This window comes from Eubalaena glacialis, chromosome 1 (genome assembly GCF_028564815.1).
Source record: "Eubalaena glacialis isolate mEubGla1 chromosome 1, mEubGla1.1.hap2.+ XY, whole genome shotgun sequence".
In the NCBI taxonomy this organism is placed as follows: domain Eukaryota; kingdom Metazoa; phylum Chordata; class Mammalia; order Artiodactyla; family Balaenidae; genus Eubalaena; species Eubalaena glacialis.
In genome coordinates this window covers 85,572,113-85,591,318 of record NC_083716.1, presented here as the reverse complement: position 1 = coordinate 85,591,318, position 19,206 = coordinate 85,572,113, and the positions used below count along the sequence as shown (strand labels likewise).

General features: G+C 41.9%; 2 protein-coding genes across 5 annotated transcripts in view; both read right to left on the bottom strand.

Annotated features, from left to right (window-relative positions):
• The window catches only part of ERO1B (endoplasmic reticulum oxidoreductase 1 beta), a 63,732-nt gene extending 53,067 nt beyond the window's left edge, over positions 1 to 10,665 (bottom strand). For all 4 annotated transcript variants that reach the window (XM_061182104.1, XM_061182111.1, XM_061182120.1 and 1 more), the window contains exon 1: positions 10,350 to 10,665. In XM_061182104.1, coding sequence (XP_061038087.1) covers positions 10,350 to 10,451 — 102 coding nt within the window. In that variant the 5' untranslated portion in view covers positions 10,452 to 10,665. The remainder of the gene's footprint in view (positions 1 to 10,349) is intronic.
• Positions 10,666 to 17,550: 6,885 nt separating this feature from the next.
• LOC133096756 (phagosome assembly factor 1-like) lies at positions 17,551 to 19,005 on the bottom strand. Its single transcript, XM_061198436.1, is given in 2 exon segments — positions 17,551 to 18,595; positions 18,598 to 19,005. Coding segments are annotated over 2 exon segments (1,257 nt in total). The 5' UTR covers positions 18,944 to 19,005; the 3' UTR covers positions 17,551 to 17,684.
• Between the last annotated feature and the right edge of the window lie 201 nt (positions 19,006 to 19,206).

Genomic DNA, 19,206 nt, shown 5'->3' with positions numbered 1-19,206 from the left:
ACATGTGAAAAGAGTACAGAACTAATCCATAGGTACACAAATGAAACAAGTAAAACAGATACACATGATTGTATCAATATCAATGTCCTATTTATAATATTATACTATATGTTTACAAAATGTTACCGTTGGAAAAAACTAGATAAAGGGTAAATGACATTTTTATGTATTATTTCTCACAACTGCATGGAACCTACAATTATCGCAATTAAAATTAAAATTTAAAAACAAAAATGGGACTCAGCCTGTTAAAGGTTATTCATGTGATCCACAGGAGGAATATATGCAAAGAATGATCAAAAAATGGAAACTTCCCAGTTGTTTCTGTCTCACGCTTTTTCCCTAGGAGTATAAATGTGTCGCCAAACTCCCTACAACATAAAGAGTTAGAGCTATATTATCTTGAGATAAAGAAAAGGAATCATTATCAAGAATTGTGGCTCTGAAGTTCTATTATGCTTTGCTATCCCACTTACTAAGATCCTGTCACTAACTCCACCAAATTTCATTCCATTGCTCTGAGCTTACTGCTTACAAAACTTCAAATTCTAGGCCCCTAAATAATAAAAGGGAGGAAAAGAGGAAACAAAATACACACCAAAAATCTTTCTAGGCTTTAAAAATATCTTACCCACTGACTACTCATTCTTACAAATTCTTCTTAAATTGTTAACTTTTAGTTAGTAAACCACAGTATTTTTTAAAATTTTAATTGCGTAGGAGTTGGAGTAAGGCATACAAAATTACCGTGAACTTATTTCCAACTCTTAAAGGCTACTACTAAGACAAACACTGTATATAACCAAATTTTTAAAAATAGAAATTAGACAGGAAGAAGAAATAAAAGGCACCCAAGTTGGAGAGGAAGAAGTAAAACTTTCACTATTTGCAGATGATATGATATAATACACAGAAAATCCTAAAGAATTTTAGACTAAACACTGTTAGAACTAATAAACAAGTTCCAGGATACAAAATCAATACACAAAAATCGTGTGTAGTGCTTCCATACACTAATAACAAACTATCAGAAAGAGAAATTAAGAAACAATTCATTCACCATTGCAACAAAAAGAATAAAATAACACCTAGGAAAAAATTTAACCAAGAGGTGAAAGTCCTAGAAACTATAACGTATTGATGGAAAATATTAAAGAAGACACAATAAATGGAAGGCTATTCCATACTCATGGATTAGAAGAATATTGTTAAAATGTCCATAGTACTCTAAGCAGTATAAAGGTTCAATACAATCCCTATCAAAATTCCAGCAGCATTTTTCACAGAAATAGAACAAACAGTCCTAAAAATTTGTGTGGAGTCATAAAAGACCCAGAACAGCCAAAGCAATCTTGAGAAAAAACAAAGCTGGAGGCATCATATGCCCCAATTTCAAACTATATTACAAACCTAGAAAAACAAAAACACACAAATCAACAAAACAGAATAAAAGTCCAGAAAGAAACCCATAAATATATGGTCAATTAATTTATGACAACGGAGCCAATAATACACAATGGGGAAAGGATAGTCTCTTCAATAAACAGTGTTGGGAAAACCAGACATACAGCCACATGCGCAAGAATGAAAAGTGGGCCATTATCTTACAGCATACACAAAAATTAACTCAAGTGGATCAAAGACTTGAACGTAAGACCTGATACCATAAAACTCCTAGAAGAAAACACAAGTGTTAAGCTCCTTGACATCAGTCTTAGTGATGATTTTTTGGATTTGACACCAAAAGCAAAGGCAACAAAAGTAAAAACAAACTAGTGGGACTACATCAAACTAAAAAGCTTCTGCACAGCAAAGCAAAACCACTAACAAAATGAAAAGACAACCTATGGAATGGAAGAAAATATTTGCAAATCATATGCAGTAAGGGGTTAATATCCAAAATATATAAAGAACTCACACAACTCAACAGCAAAAAATAATCTGATTAAAATATGAGCAGAGAATCTGAATAGACCTTTTTCCAAAGAAGACATATGGATGGCCAACGGGTACACGAAAAGGTGCTCAATATCACCAATCATCAGGGAAATGAAAATCAAAACCACAATGAGATATCACGTCACACCTGTCAGCATGGCTATTATTAAAAAAGACAAGAAGTAACAAGTGTTGGCGAGGATGTGGAGAAAAGAAAACCCTTGGGCACTGTTGGTGGGAATGTAAATTGGTGCAGCCACTGTGGAGAACAGTATGGAGGGCCCAGAAAAAAATTAAAAATAGAACTACTACACGATCCAGCAATTTCACTTCTTGGTATTTAACTGAAGAAAACAAATATACTAACCTGAAAAGATATATGTAGCTCCACGTTCACTGCAGCATTATTTACAATAACCAAGTACTGAAGCGACCCAAGTATTCATTGATGGATGAATAAAGAAAATGTGGTACATATATACAATATATCCAGTCATGAAAAAGAATAAAATCTGGCCATTTGCAACATGGATGGAACTTGAGGACATAATGCATACTGAACTAAGTGAGAGAGAGAAAGATAAATACCATACAGTCCTCACTTACATGTGGAGTCTAAACAAAACACAACAACAACAAAAAACAAAAAGAAATCTAAGCGCATGCATACAGAGAACAGATTAGTGCTGTCAGAGGTGCTGGGGTAGGAGGTTCAGTGAAATGTGGGAAGGGGGTTAAAAAGTATAAGCTTCCAGCTATAAAGTCATGGGGATGTAATGTACAGCATGGTGACTACAGTTAATAAGACTGTATTATATATTTGAAACTTCCTAAGAAAGTAAATCTTAAAAGTTTTCATCACAAGAAAAATATTTCTAATAATGTATGGTGATGGATGTTAACTAGACTTATTCTGGTGATCATTTCACAATATTTAGAGATACCAAATCATTATGTTGTACATCTAACATTGATACAATATTATATGTCAATCATATCTAAATAAAATTTATAAATAAATAGAAATGGAATACCACCAGTATCTTTGAAGTCCCTTAATTATATCCATCTCCCTCCTCTTAGAGGTAAAAATTTTACTTTTGTTTATTTCTTTTCTTTATAATTTCATCACATATGATGTATCCCTAAACAATGTACTTAGGTTATCCTTTCCTGTTTTTGAACTTTAACATGAACGTAACCTAATGTGTGCATTCTTCCGTGATGTGCTTCTTTTGCTAACATTTTACTTTGGCATTTATCCAAGATGATGAATTTTATAGTAGCTCATTTATTTTCACTGCTGTAAATGTTACATTATCTGAAAATATCACAATTTATTTGTTCTATTGTTGATCTATTATATACGGTAAGCAGAGAGATGGCCCCCCAAAGATGTCCATGCTCTAATTTCTGAAACCTGCGACTATGATAAAAGGGACTCAGCAGATGTGATTAAGTTAAGGAATTTAAGATGGTGCAATTACACTGGATTATTCAGGTGGAACCAATACAAAGTTCTTTATAAGAGGGAGACAGGAGTGTCAGAGGAAGACTGGAAGATTCTACACTGCTGGCTTTGAAGATGGAGGAAGAGGCCACAAGCCAAGGAACACAGCAGCTTCTAGAAGCTTGGAAAAGGCAAGGAACAGTTCTCCCCTAGAGAAAGGGAGAAAGAATGCAGCCTTGTTCACACCTTTAACACACCTTTAAGACCAATTTTCAGACTTCTGGCCATAGAACTATAAGATAATAACTTTGTGTTATTTTAAGCCACTGAGTTTGTAGATTTGTTACAGCAGCAATAGGAAACTAATACAATCCATATTTAGGTTATTTCCAGAATCAGCTAAAGAACAATGCTATACAAACATTTTTGTACATATCTCCTGATATATATATGTGTGTAAGACTTCCTCCAGGTTATATGCTTAGGAGTAGAATTACTAGAAGTACATGTTCAGTTTTACCAGGGAATGACAGGCTTATTTCCAAAACAGTTGTACCAGTTTACAACCCTACCAGCAGTGGATGGGAGTTACTGTTGAATCATATCCTCACCAATATTTTATATTAATCTGTGTTTTCATTTTTGCCAATCTAGTAAGCATGAAAGGGTCTCTGATTTTTTTTTTGCACTAATGAGGTACAAAGTTCTAATGTTTTATAAAACATTTGTATTTCTTCTTGTGTAAAATGTCTGTTTATATCTTTTGTTCATTTTTCTATTGGGTTGTCTTTTTCATATTGACATGCAGTAAAAATACTGCTTTTTCCCTATTCTATTTTAACCTTCTGGAACTCCAGTCATCATATTAGACCTTCTTACTCTATTATTCACATCTCTTAAGCTCTCTTAAACATTTACCATCTTGTTATCTTTCTGGGCTTCATTATGAATAACTTATTTGTACTTCTCTTCCATTCATTTATTCATTTATCCAACATATTTATTGAGAGCCTAACATAAGCCCTGCACTGTTCTAATTACTGGGAATGTAATATTAGAAGAAAGAGAATTCTCATAGAGGAGAAAAAAAAAAGAATGACCAAAGTATAGAGTCTGTCAGATAGTAATAAAGTGATACGGAGGAAAACTAGAGAATTGAGACAGGTGTTACAGAATCGGGGCTGCTAAATTTTTAAAGAGGGATAATTATAGAAGGTCCAACTGAAATTTCAGCAAAACTTAAAGAGGGGAAGGAGCAAACCATGCTTTTTTTGGGGGGGGTGAGGGGGGGCGGGAGAGGAAGAAGGATTCCAGGCATTGGGAATACTAAATGCAAAGGCCCTGAGGCAGTCAGCTTGCCCAACGGCTCAGAGAAACAATAAGGAAGACTACATAGTAGGTAAAAGGAGAATTAGAGGACCTTTATTAAGATTTTGGCTTTTCTGAGTCTGGTGTTTTCTCACACCAACCAATTCTCCACCTCTCCAACATTAACTGGGTGCCCAATTCAATTCTGATACCACATGGAATTAGAGCAGACCCCAAATATTAAGGGTGTAGACACACAGGACTGCCCCGACTTAAGATGCCAGCCCCAAGCCACCTGTACTGGCTGACTGGCTATAGAGAGGGGTTCCCCCAACTTCCTTCTCAGGTTTGATAATTTGCTAGAATGGCCTAGAGAACTCAGGAAAAGACTTTACTTACGTTTACCGGTTTACTGCAAATGGTACAACTCAGAAACAGCCAAACGGAAGAGACGCACAGGGCAAGAGACAACAGCCAAACGGAAGAGATACTGATTGGGGTATGGGGGGAGGGGGCAACGTGCAGAAGTTCCGTGCCTCTGCGCTACCCTCCCAGCAAGCCTATGCGTTCATCAACCTGGGAGCTCATCAAATCTCACTGTTGTAAGAGTTTTTACAGAGCTCAATCTACAGCACCCCTCACCCGAACCTGGAGGTCAGTGGGTAGGGCCGAAAGTTCCAATCCTCTAAGCACTTGGCCTTTCTGCACCAGGCTCATCCTGAAGCTCTCTAGGGGTTCCCACCTAAGTCACCTCATTAGCATAAACTCAGCTACGACTGAAAGGGGCACCCCTATTTCTCAGGAAATTCCAAGGCTTTTAGGAGCTTCGTGCCAGGAATAGGGGACAAAGAGCAAGTATGTTTCTGTATCATACCACACTGAGTGAGGCAGGAAGCCACTGGAAGAGTTTTAAGCAGAGGCTAAAAGGAACATGGAGTACAAGGCGAGGATGAAGCGTTTCTCTTTTGTGTTGTACGGTCAGGGAAGGCGACAATTTAGGTAAGTGGACACGGCAGATAAGGTGACACTGTAGCAGAAACCTAAGAAAGTGAGCGAGTGAACGACACGAATACATGAGAAGAGTGTTAGCTAGGCAGAGGAAACTGCTAGTCCAAGAGTCTCAGTGCAAGAACACATTTGCCGTGTTTGAGGAACAGCAGGGACGTCAGCGTGGCTGCAGCATTGGTTTAAGGGGGAGTAGACTGTGGGAAGAACAGATTTGAGGGGGAAAAGAAATCAGGAATTTGGTTCCTGATACATCAAGTTTGTGATACCTATTAATTATCCAAGTGGAGAGGCTGAAAAGGTCCTTGGATGTATGGATCTAGAGCCGAGAATCCTAGTCTGGAGATTCTGAGAGTCAGTTATATAGATGGTATTTAAAACCAAGAGACTAAATGAGATGACAAAGGTGGACAGACGAAAGAGTACAAGATTTGAACCCTGAGGTTCAACCGATTAGTGGTCAGGGACAGAGGAGGAACAAGCAAAGGATTCTAAGAAAGACTGGCCTGCAGAAAGACAGGAAAGAAATCAGAAAAGTATACTATCCTGGAAACCAAAAAAAGAAAAATAAAAAACCAAAAAACGTATTTCAAGGACAGTGAGTGGTGAGCTGTGAAAAAAATCTGCCGATAGTTTTTAAATCTTAGCTTTCCCAAAACTACTGGCTTTAGCAGCAAGGAAGACATTAGTGACCTTGACAAGAGCAGTTTTGGAGAAGTGGTAGAGCCAAAAGTCAGGCTGGAATGGGCTGAATGATCAGAATAGGAAAGATAAAGATAACTCTTTTGAGGAGTTTTTCTATAAAGGGGAACAGAAAACTTGAGCAGAGTCAGGAGAGATGCGTGGGTCAAGAGAGAAATTTAAAATAGTAGAATTAACAGCATGTTTTATGATGACAGTAACTGTCCATTAGAGAAGGAAAAATCAATGATCCAGGAGAGAAAGGGAAGATTTGCTCGAGCCATGTCCTTGAATTGGAAAGAAGGAATGGGACTAAAATACAAGTAGAGGGATTGACCTTTGATAAGAGCACAAAGAGTTCATCCATGGTAATCTACAGGAAGTCAAAATATGTGTCAGAGACTAGTAAGTGGACAGATGTGGATTCTTCTGATTACTCCAAGTTTGTTAGTGAAGTATGAAGCTAAAAGTGAGGGTGGAAAAGGAGGTGTTGGAGGGTAAAGTAGAAAGAAAAGGACATAAAATGGTTGTCTGATTCAATAATCATTTTTTTCTACTGGGTATAATCAGCTATTTAATCCATCCATTGATTTCTTAATTTCATTTCTAGAACTTCTACTTCATTATGTTTTAATCTTTTGGGTAATTCTTTAAAATTTCTTGTTCTTTTTCATACTTTCAAGTCTTTTTATTTAAACACATTAAACATAGTGATTTTAAATTATGTCTGATATTTTCAAAATCTAAGGTCATTACAGGTCTATTTCTATAATCTATATTTCTAATATCTCATTCATGGTGCCTTTCTGTGTTTTGTGATTTTTGACTATTAGCTTATTCTTCCTGACACTTTATCTTCAAGAATTCTTTAGGGCCTGGGTTGAAAATAAATCCCTCCAGAGGGGATGGATATTTGCTTTTACCAGTAAACTGGGAACGTACCAACCTGAGGCTGCTACAAATTAAATTTCCCACTTAAAGCTTTTCCCAGCACAGGTGGCATGAATTTGCCCTGTATAAGGGCTGGCTCGTGGTTACAAATTTTCAAGGCAGTTTTTTTTTCCCCTTCCCCTAGCAAGTTTCTTCACTTTCCCCTTACTTGTGGTGGGTTTCACTTCTCATTTACCCTTGTTATTGAAGATGTAGCTCTGTGGAGCCCAAGCTTTATGGTGGGGCCTCCTTTTATTTCCCTCTCTTTGGGCAGACACAGGCTTTATTTGTTCACTCCACTCCATGTAGTTGTTAAAGCAGAAGCTCAAGGTGTTCAGGGTTTGGGGGAAGTCCTCAAGGTAATGGGACTGAAGCAGCACTGTTTGAGTCTCAAGGTTCTGGCTTTCCATCTTGGGGGGCGGGGCGGTTTTATGTATTCCTTGATTTCCTGCCACCTCAGAAATGCATTTTAAAAAATTCTAAAATATATCTGACTGAAGTTATTTCTTTACAGGAAGATTAACTTGTTATATCACTTGTATGCACTATGTTTTTAGTTCCTGTGTTTTGCCGTACTACAAAGCACATTTGCATTTCATTTATAAAACATGGAGCATGTGATGTACAAATGCCTATCATTTCGTGTGCTTAAAAATAATTTTATGCTTTTAATGTAAGGAGATAATATTCAATATATTCATCTCCTTAACTAACTTCCTGTGAATAGAAGTACTTTTCAAAAAAATCTAATTCTTCCCTTTATTCTTCACCGTTTTCTTCCAATTTAGTGTATGAAAGAGAAGAGAAAGAACTGGCTTGGTTCCATCTTTTTATTTTCCTCTGCTCTATTTCTATACTGCAAAGAAGCACGCACACTGAGATGCACTGTATAAACCAGAAAGAAGCCTACTGGGGCTCCAGTCTAATCTTGTTCACTTACTTAACAAGTGTGATATTTATCATGTAAGCTCTCTGAACGTCAGTTACCTCAATCGGCCCGCAGATACGTCAAATAAAATGAGATAATGTATATTTAAACATGTTACAGATTAAAGTACTATCTAAAATATGATCCAACACTATATTAGAAAGTACCACTGGAAACAAAAACCATATATATTCATTTTTGAGGACTGCTTGGTACAATGCTACCTTGAATATGCACAAATCTTTAACTATTGAACTATATATATTCATTTGGACATAATGAAATTTAAATTACATATATTCACTTGGATATAATAAAATTTAAAGTACACATGGAATTAGAAAGCATTAATACACATAATTAGTGACAGGAACCTAAAACGAAGCTTCTACATTGGTGATAAAGTATACAATTAATATATGCTATATGAAGAGAAAATGAGAAAAATCAAAATTTTTAAAAATAGCTAAATGTAAATTCTACTCAAAAAGAAACGGCCCACTAATAACTAGAAAATAATTTTGCCAAAGACAATTCGGAAAATATACTTTTCCTAAGCCTGGTAGATATGCCCAGATTGCCACTATCTATTTCAGTGTTTCCAAGTGGGGTTAAAAGATAGTTACAAGGGTAACTGCATTAGTTACTTGCAAGGCTGGTTTAAAATGCTGATTCCTGGTTCACATCCAGATCCCTTAAATCAGAACACCTGGTAATGGACCCAGAGAATCTTAATTTTTAATATCCCCCCCCTCCCCACTCAAACCAAAAGTCTGCCCCTTATATTTTTATCAAATCATTCATTTAAAAATTATTCAGGGACTTCCCTGGCGGTCCAGTGGTTAAGACCTCACCTTCCAGTGCAGGGGGTGAGGGTTCAATCCCTGGTCGGGGAGCTAAGATCCCACATGCCTCGCAGCCAAAAAACCAAAACATAAAACAGAAGCAACATTGTAAGAAATTCAATAAAGACTTAAAAAAATGGTCCACATCCAAAAAAAAAAAAAATCTTTAAAAAAAACTTCAAACAGGGACAGAAACTGAATATTCGGGCACTCCGGGATTCAGAACACCATAACGCTATGAAAAACAGTGTCTGAATAAAAAGTGAGAAAAACATGTTTACACGGTTACCCTCAGTTATCTTCAATTTTACTTAACAATCAGCATTAATTGCTTCAATCGATGTCTCCCCTCATTATCGGGCCACCTGAGACACCTTTTTGGGTTTTTTGCTTTTAGCAGTTTTGCCACTTTGGAGCAGGTGCAGGCAAGAGAGCACCTGGCAGCAGTCTATTCAAATTCTCCTGTATGAAAAAGAAGCAAACACCTTTCTTAAGGCAAAAGGCTCTGGGAAGCTAACTCTCTGATTTCCAGCATACTGAGAACCCTTCCGTAAGATACGCCTCACAAAGACAACCCCCAAACCCTAATTTACCAGCCAGCACCTCACTGCTGATGGAGCCACAAGGTCAGACACAGACCCCCGGTCTCGTACTTGGGCTCACCTGGCGATGCCACTTAGGAGACAGAGTACAAGCTGGGTAAAAATACGGCGGTCCTGAGCGAGGGAAGATGCGAGGGGCTCTCTAGTCCGAAAGTCGAGGAAGTTAAGTCTCGTCCCCCTCGCGATCCACACGGCTGATGCAGGGCCGCGGGGGTCTGTCACCTCCTCTCCATCTGCCCGCCGCCCCCTGAGCTCGCCGCGGGGAGGGCTTCCCCATTTCTCTGCGTGCTCTCTTCCCATAACAGCCGCCGAGGTTTTCATTCCCGTCCCATCTCCCGCCACACTCTCAGCCGCTTAAACATCAGAAAGATAGAAACGAAAACACCTCCGGGGACCGTCACCATCTTCCTCTTTCTCCTGCCATGACCCCAGGAGTGTCGCCATCCCCGCACGCCGCGAGCGGCTCGCAGGCGTTTCCTGGGCTCAACGATCACGGTTTCAACCCCCCTCCCCGCCCCCCCCTCCCCCGTCTTTTCCGCTCGCCAGAAACCACGCCGGGCTCCGGCCCCGGCCCTCCCGCGCCTCAGCCGCGGCCCGGTCGCCGCCGCTGCCGCCGCCGGCTTTCAGCCGTGGGTCCCCGCGCCGCCATCACTCGGGCTCACCTGGGCCTCGACGACGCTCGGGAGGAAGCTCAGGGTGACCAGCAGCTGCACCGCGGCCGCCGCCCCCTGCCCTGCGCCGGCCCGCCGGACCCCCCGGTTCATGCTGACCTCTCCCCTCGCAGCGGCCGGCCGGGCCCCTCGGGGCCGGAGAACGGCGGGCGGCCCGGGCGACGACCCAAGCGGACGACTCCCGGCGGCCAAGAGACTCCAGGGTCAGAGGTCTGCACGCCCGTCCGGAGGCTGGAGACGCTCTGCCTGGCGCCCAGCAGCTGTGAGCGAGGCTAGCGAGTCGAGTGCCCCCGACTTCATCCCGCGGGCAGCCCCGCCCCCGGCCCCCCTGCGCCCGGCCACGCCCCCTCCGACCGCAAGGCCTTGTGGGAGTTGTGGTCCCGCGCGTCCGGCAGGGCGCCTCAGGCCGGAAGGCGGGGCCGGCGGCAGGGGAACCCGGGAACTACAGCTGCGGAGACCGCTCCGCCTCCCCGGGGCCTCGGGCTCCAAGGCGGCCAATGACGGGGGACCACGCGGGCCTCCAAAACAAGAGGCGGTGCGGGCGGGTGGGATGGAGCGCCCTCCCCAGCAGCCGGCCGCAGGCCGCGCCCCTTCCCTTGGCAGTTGCTCCTGGAAACGGGGCGAAGGGGCCCCTCCCTGTGTCATCGCCTGTTGACACCGCGCGGCCGCGAGGCTCCAGGATTCGCCCAGGATCTACGCAAATGAGAAACACCGGCTCTTCGACTTTCAGTGTCGGGCGCTTTCTTTGTCTCACCCACTTTTCTGTAGCCTCACATCTACCGCGGGTACCTGGATGAGCTACCTGCGACTTGTGGAGATGGCTTTGGCGCCTCCTTCATCTTACACGCCCCAGACGTGGATGTCGTCCTCTGCCTCGTCCAGCTCCCACTCCTATGCTGACAAGTGCAAACATAATTATATACATAATTACATACATAATTACATAATTACAAACACGTTAAAGGATGGGACTTAACCCAAGTTCATAATAAAATCTGGGAATGGGGATGAACACACAGAAAATTTTGGAGTGATAACTGGGTTCAGCTCCCACCTCTAAAACATCCTAGTTTGTTATGTGGCTTTAGACAAATTACTTAACCTCTCTGAGCCTCAGTTTGTCCGTCTATAAAGTAAACACACTAATACCCACCTGAAACATTGTTCTAGGATTGCATAAGATTATAAACATAAAGGGCTTAGTATGGTGCCCAGTATAAAAGAAATGTTCAATAAATGATAGCTGCTATTAGCTTTATTAATATTTATTAATATCCTTGATTTCTAGTAAACTAGTAATACATCACCTTACATTTATGCAGTGTGTATTAGCTTCCCATCGTTTGTATAACAAATTACCACAGATTTAGTGGCTTAAAACAAATTTATCATCTTACAGTTCTGGAGGTCAGGAGTCCAAACTGGATCAGCAGAGCTACATTCTTTCTAGAGGCTTTCTCTAGGGGACAATATGTTTTCTTGCCTTTTCCAGCTTCTAGAGGCCAGGCATTCCTTAGCTCATGACCGTGCATCACATTGTCACATTTCACTCCCTCTGCTTCTGTTGTCACATGCCTTCTCTTTCTAAACCTAACTCTACCGCCTCCCTCTTGTAAAGATCCTTGTGATTCCATTGGGCCCACCAGATAATCCAAAATAATCTTCCCAACTCAAAATCCTTAACATAATCACATCTGCAAAGTCCTTTTCGCCACATAGGGTAACATACTTACAGGATCTGGGGATTAGGGCGTGGGCACCTTTGGAGGGCATCAATCAGCCTACATATATCTTATGAAGCACTTTCATAGTGCAAAATGAAAATGCAGGGTCCTGGCTCAAAAAATAGTAAGAATTTCAAGACAGCGACAGCAGAGCATTAAGGCCAAGGGCAGTGCCCTTCTGAGCACAGGTCACATGCCCAGAAGCCAGCCCTGCTGTCCTGTTCCTTTTCAGCACCTCTTTCTCCTGCCTCCAAACATGTCTAACTCGTCCCTAGCTTAAAAACAAAAAGAATTTTTACTTGATTCTTCCAACTACTTTTCCATCCCTCCTCTTCTTTTCTTTGCCAAACCTATATTTTCTATCCTCCCGTTTCCTTCTTTCCCTCATATAAACGTACTCTGTCCCCGTCAGTCTGCTAAAGCTTTGCTCTTATCAAGTCCAGTGGACTTTCCTCAAGAGTCCTTGTCTCTGTTCAGCGTTTGATGTTACTGGTAACACATACATCCTGGGATGATGTTATAAAGAATGCTGGGAAATTTTTGTTGTTGTTAAAAAGAGTGGATTATAAATTTACTTGTTATAAAATCTCAGGTCCTTGAATGGATCTTTACTCTTGGGTCCTCTCTTGGATGCTCAGTTTGAACCTTTCCATCCCTAATGCTATGGTTGGAAGTTGTAACAGAAGTAAAGTGTATGTGCTAATTCCCTTTGGTTGCAACCCACAAAAATCAGCTCTAGCTAAAAAAAAAATCTTTTTTTTAATAATAGCAGATTTTAAAAGTGTGGAATAGCTTATAGTACTGAGGAAGATTTCAGCACTCACACCTCTGGAAATGCAAGTCCATCAGGACAGCATTCAGGGAGTCCAAGGAGAGTCTTACCTAGGACACTGCCATTGGACTGATCAGTTCCAATCATTTTAGCCTTTGTCCCTCCTATCAAAATTCAGATTTCTTCTAGAGTTTAGCTTCAGGGGAGGGAGCAAGCTCTTTGATTGACAACCCCGCAATATTGCACAAAATGAGCAAGACGTAATTACACAGATGAACAGTGAGTGCTACTGCCTTCAAACATTAAAAGAAGGGAAAACGACGCTGGTCAGACAAAAGTGACAGATGTCCCCTTCAGGAAGTCATGGTTTTATTCGAGTACTTCCTTTGCACATACTTTTTTTTTTAACCTCAGCATATATTCACACATTCATTAAATTGTCCCAGATGTCCTGAGTGCAGAAAACCAAGAAGCACACCTCCGGACACTGGCAGCCCAGAAATAGCAACAATATGCCTCCTGTAGTTTATGTAATTTTTGATTTACATAACATCACCTGGATTAGATGAACCTAATTACCTGGAACTAAGGTGTAGAAAAGTTGACCACATTGCTCAAATGGAAGAATTTATAGACCTTCCAGATCTATTAATCTGAGAAGGGCCAGCTAGGAAGTCAATCAGTACAACTCCCTCATTGCAAACAACGACAATTTATAATTGATTTGGTTGGGACAGATTATTGGAGAGGGTTAACCTGGAGGAACAATCTTAGTATAGATTGTAATTCCACTAGGGCCAGCTATGACTGTATTTCCCATGATTCTTAATGGAACCAAAATCATAATCAGCCGTGGATGACCTCAGTGTGCTTCAGCTTTTCGAATGAATAGTGTCAAAATGTGCTTAAGTCAAGATTAATAATAGTCATATTTGAAATGTAGTCACACTGACACCATGCGCAAAAACAGATTTATATTTATTGCAGATTCCGTTTTGCTCTCAAATACAAATGATTCCCCCATCTCTCGTCCCTTTGTTTCACCTCCCCTACTTTCCACTCCACATCTCGCTTCTTCTCTGAGTCGATGGCCGAATTATCTCATCCCTGTAGTCTGGAGTGAGTCATCCAGAGTCTATGGCGGTTCCTATCACCACATTCATTTAGCACCAACAATCTGCTGCTCTGTATTAGGAGCTAGCTTTTCCTGTGAATACGTGTATTATAGACATCTAGCGTGTAAAGTTGTAGAGGACTAGCTCTTCTTATACTATATTCTCTTTAATAACTATCTCAGTTCCTATGAACAGTAATTGATAAATATTTGTTGATTGACTGGTTAATATTATTTAGGATCTTAATTTATCTTGGAAGACATCTATCTCAGAACCAGTCCTGGGTATGGTGCCCTCTGAACATTTCCAATGGACAGCTGGGACCTGGCTTCCTTGGGCCGGAACATTTCTGGTGAAGGCAATAAGATGAAACTGGCAGCCTTTCTTTAGGGCAACGGATTACAGTTCTTTAGAGGTGTATTAGGGGATTAGCAAAAAAAATTGAGGGAGTAACACACTTGTCAGAGGACTGGTTGAGACCAATTACTGGAAATTTACTACTTCAAAAGTTCTGTTTTTTTCTCAAGCACTTCTTGATACATCCATAGCTAACGGTTGAAACAAAGGCTTGAGAATTTTCTTGAGTAGATTACTGTAATGCTTAAGAGATTTTGTGAATTAACCAAATTGCCCTAAGTATTTACATTTCCGAGATATCATCAAATTGTGTTTCTTTGATGTTTTTTTTTTTAGCTTGGTTAACTTGTGACTTCTAATGAAGGAGGAAACTGTTGATGAATGGTTCGAAATAAAAGTCAAGGGAATGGGGTGGAAATTTGCTAACACCAGTAATTTTCACTCCTGATAGCAAGCTGAATTGTGATTAATGCACCTGCTGAGTAATGACAATCTGGTGTGTTTAAACAACTGTATTTGTAGACAGCACTGGTGTGTTAACAACTGGCCACGGCATTTTTTTAAAGTGGATTTCTACCTGTAACTTAGTTATAAAGGGAATTTTTGCTTGATGATAGGATTTCTGAATTTTACTGAGGGCATTTCTTCCCCTTTTCTTTTCACAATAGGGATGAAAAGTAATCAAAACAAAAGAACTTGACTGGCCTGTGGCTTGTTACTCGTTACCTACCTAAAGTAGTCATTGTTTTTTCTTGAATATTTACTCAGCTGTGACACTCAAGTATTTTCACTTAACAGCATTAAAGCTGATAAACAAGTTAGAATTATTTCCATTTCTAAAGGAGTTTACATGGTGATACATGCAGTTTGGATAAAACTTTACTTTATATAACAAACATATTATGGTATTGTGCTAGAAGTTCATACATCATGTGATCAGGGGAAACACCTATTAAATGTAAATAATTGGAAAAACTAGAATCATAAGTCTGCCAATTTCATCCTCCTACCTAATTTCTAGAATGCAAAAGACTTCACATCATCATAATTATGATTCTGCCAATTTCATCCTCCTACCTAATTTCTAGAATGCAAAAGACTTCACATAATCACGAAGTTCTTCACTGCTTCCTACACACTGGGACTGTCTGACTTCTATCCACTTTCCTACTCCAGTCCGTTCCACAAAGGGTCCAGGGCACAGGACAGTGAGGGCTAACACCGAGAAAGAATGTTTGCATGACGTAAAAACGAACATCCCAGGAAGTAGAGAGGGACAAGGTCATGGAGATGGTGATTGCAGACAGGGAAAGGCAGAGAAGGTCATAGATGGTCTCAATGCCTGTTGGAGGTGTTTCTGTGTCGGCAATGACTGAGTTCTTCCCTCCTGTCCATATGTACCCCCAGCCATTGGGAACCTCAAGAAGCTTAGTTTCTCCAAATTCAGTTGCTCCATATATATATATATATATATATATATATATATATATATATATATATATATATATATATATATATATATATATACATATATATATATATGGAGTTCCGTCAGCTGCTTCATCTTTGTGCTCCTGCTGATTCTCCAGTGGTCACATTCCCAATTCCTCCCCCACTACTGCCCTACTGTCCCCCTTCTCCAACCCCTTCCCCCAGTAGAATCTGGTTTTGATTGTCCAGTATCAGTTGGGAAGAAGCCTGACCACCTGTGCATCATTCTCTCTCACTTGCCAACATCTTGACTCAGATACAGATTTCATTTGGCCTTAGCAGAATCACATACTTGCTTGTTTCCACTTCATATTATTTCCTTTGTTCTATTTAGGAAATATTTTTGTTTTTTGTTTTTTCATGAGGTATAGTTGATTTACAATATTGTATTAGTTTCAGGTGTACAACGTAGTTTTTTTTTGTTTTTTTTTTTAATAGATTATACTCCTTTTTTTTTTTTTTTTTAGTATAAACATCCCAGCAACAGCACATGGGGAGCTGTCGCGGAGGGCATAGGTCTTTATTGGAGGAGGGGTATGGGCAGGGCATGAGGAAGGTTCCCCCATGCTAGGAGTATGGGAACAGTCCTGGCTGCCCCACAGTGGGATGTGTGAGGGTCTCTGGCCAGGCCACAGTCCACATGGGAAGACACCAATCAGTAACAAAGTCATGGGAACGCCACACAAGCCTGGCTGTAGGCCCAGGCACCACACAGGCGCCCGGGGCAGGTCCCCTGCACATTCATTGTTAAACTATACAGGATGAGGCTGTACATGAGTTAATTACAAAAGAGTCATATTTACAAAAATCTGTACACACATTTGAAAAACTCACAAAATTGTCATCTATGTATCACAAGTTGCTAGACCAAAATATTAAAAATGGGATAAAATTATACATTTCTCTTCTCAATTCTTTTCAAAAGGATTAATATTTTTAAAGCACATATGCTACTTTCCTTAGCAAGTCCCACGAAGAGACTGAGCAGCCCAGCCCTCCATGAGCCCCAGAGGCCTTGAGCCGTGAATGGGCCCGGCCAGGGGACACTGCCCAGAGCTGAGGGAGGGGAGCCAAGCCCACAGTGCAGAACAGAATGCTGAAACACAAAAAAAGGAGGAAGATGTCTTTGGCTAAAACTTTGGCATTAAAACAAAGAGGCAAACAGGATGGAAACATGCAACGCTGCCAGCCAGGTTGGGGCAGAGTAGGGGAACAGGCGGCCTTGAAGGCTGGCTCCAAGAGGGGTGGGAACCAGGCCTGGGCACGTACCTTGATGGTAGAAAGTTGTGTTTCAACCAGTTGGGTGGCCTACTGGGCCTGGCAGGGAGCACATGCAAGAAAGAAACAGGGAAGGGCAAGTGAGTCACCTTGGCCACAGCCAGCTCATCAAGTAACTAAAGTGGATGTAGTGCAAAAGTTGCAACCAAGTACTACGGACATGCTACCTGCTTGCCTTGAGGGTCATGTGGCAATGCTGGGCCAAAGGCAGGACCCTGTCCTTGTCTGGGTGCCTGTGTCCTCAGCCAGAGAAAGAGCCCCAAGTTTTCCCAATGTGTGGGGGACAGGGGAGACAGAACCCTGTCTCCCTACATGTTAGTCGAGAGCTCCTGGGTCCAGGTATCAAGGCTCAGAGTTTGTGCTTCTCTTTGCAGTCTGTGTCCCCTGTTGGCACCAGCAGGCTGAGATCGCACAGAAGAATATCTGGGCCTCTCACCCCATGGCAGAGCACCCAGCCTGAGCCCCACCTCAAAATATCACAACAGCCCTTCCACACTGGCAAGGTGTCCAAGAAAACCCACAGGGTGGCCTGCTGAACAGGATGCGATACACAGTTCCATGGGGCAGAGGGGCATGGGTGGTGATGTTCCTAGGGGAGTTCCGTGGTTCTCAGGTGGGCACCAGGCCTGGGGGGGCCATAAAGGGTCACCGAGGCAATGTGGTTGTTCTGCATGACCTCAAAGATCATCCGCTGAAGACCAAAGCAGAACGTGGAGCCAAATGGGTTGGTGTTGTCTGGGGAGGAGGACCTGTGCAGGGCAACAGGCTTCTCCACAGGGTGGCCCAGGAGCTCCTGGATGTTGTCCCACTTGCTGTAGGTCGTGCATGTTTCTGTCTGACCATCTGTGTTTTCTCTCTTTACGGTTAGTGGGATCTTGAACTCACAGCGGTGATAAATATTAAAATTATAATGTCCAGGGTAATTGGTGTGTAGGACAAACTTCTTCACTTTGTGTGTATTCGCGTCAAAGAGGATGTCCACTCCGAGAGTGAAGTAGTTAAAAAAGTAGTCATTGCACTTCGATGGAACTTGCTTATGAGGAGAAGGAGAATGAATCTTCATCTTGTCTTCTGACTTGTAGAAGACCTTGTGTGGAGAGCCAAGCATGCTAAGAACATCTTGGCAGGAATCGCCAAAATACACTGAGCGTTCAAATACCCGCATCTTGGCATCTGCTAATAAGCCGGGTCCACAACCTGCGGCAAGTAGGCGAAGTCGTAAACCTGAGGGTCCAGTTCCATCCCGAAGAACATCTACACTCTCAGCGTACACATTGCCCAGGAAACAGCTCAGGGGCATCGCGGGAGCCTTGGTATCCTGTAGGCTGTTTCCACTGTAGATGTACATTCGCTTCACAGTTGCTCCATGGGGTATCTGGAGAGAAGCCAGACCATGGGCAAAATTGGGCTCGCACTTGGGAGCCTCAGTCCACGAATCTAGCTGAAAAGAGAAAGACAGTCCTCTGAAGTTGAGGTGGAAGAGCTGCTCAGCGGAGTTGTATGGGTCGCACCAAAAGACTGGTCAATCTGCTCAATGGTGGGAGCTATGGTTTGAGAATTGAAATGCACACCACAATATTTTAACTTTACTTTAGTCAAGTCATATACTTCAATCACCTTAAGTCTCTGATTGAAAGCATCAAACAGTAGTTTGATCCCGTCCTGAGTCAGGTTAAGGATGAGGTCATGGCTTAGAGGAGACTGTTCACTGTAGAGAACCTGGACATTTTTTATGATGCGACAGTGCTTCTGAAGAATGGCTACTGCCTGAGCCAGAGGCATTCCCAGCGCGAATTCCCATTGCTCATTTCCCAGAGAGCGCTCGGGCACCACCTCCAGATCCAGCATTGGTTCGGCTCACCGGGGCGGCCTCCCTGCGGCAGCGCGGACGGGACCGGAGCTCACGGGCAGCAGCCTGAGGCAGCGGCGGCAGCAGGACCGTCTGCCTACTCCATTTAAAGTTGTTGTAGGGACTTCCCTGGCGGTCTAGTGGTTAAGACTCTGTGCATCCACTGCAGGGGGAGCAGGTTTGATCCCTGGTTGGGGAACTAAGATCCCGTATGCCCCACAGTGCAGCCAAAAATAAAAATTAACTAATTTATTTATTTAAA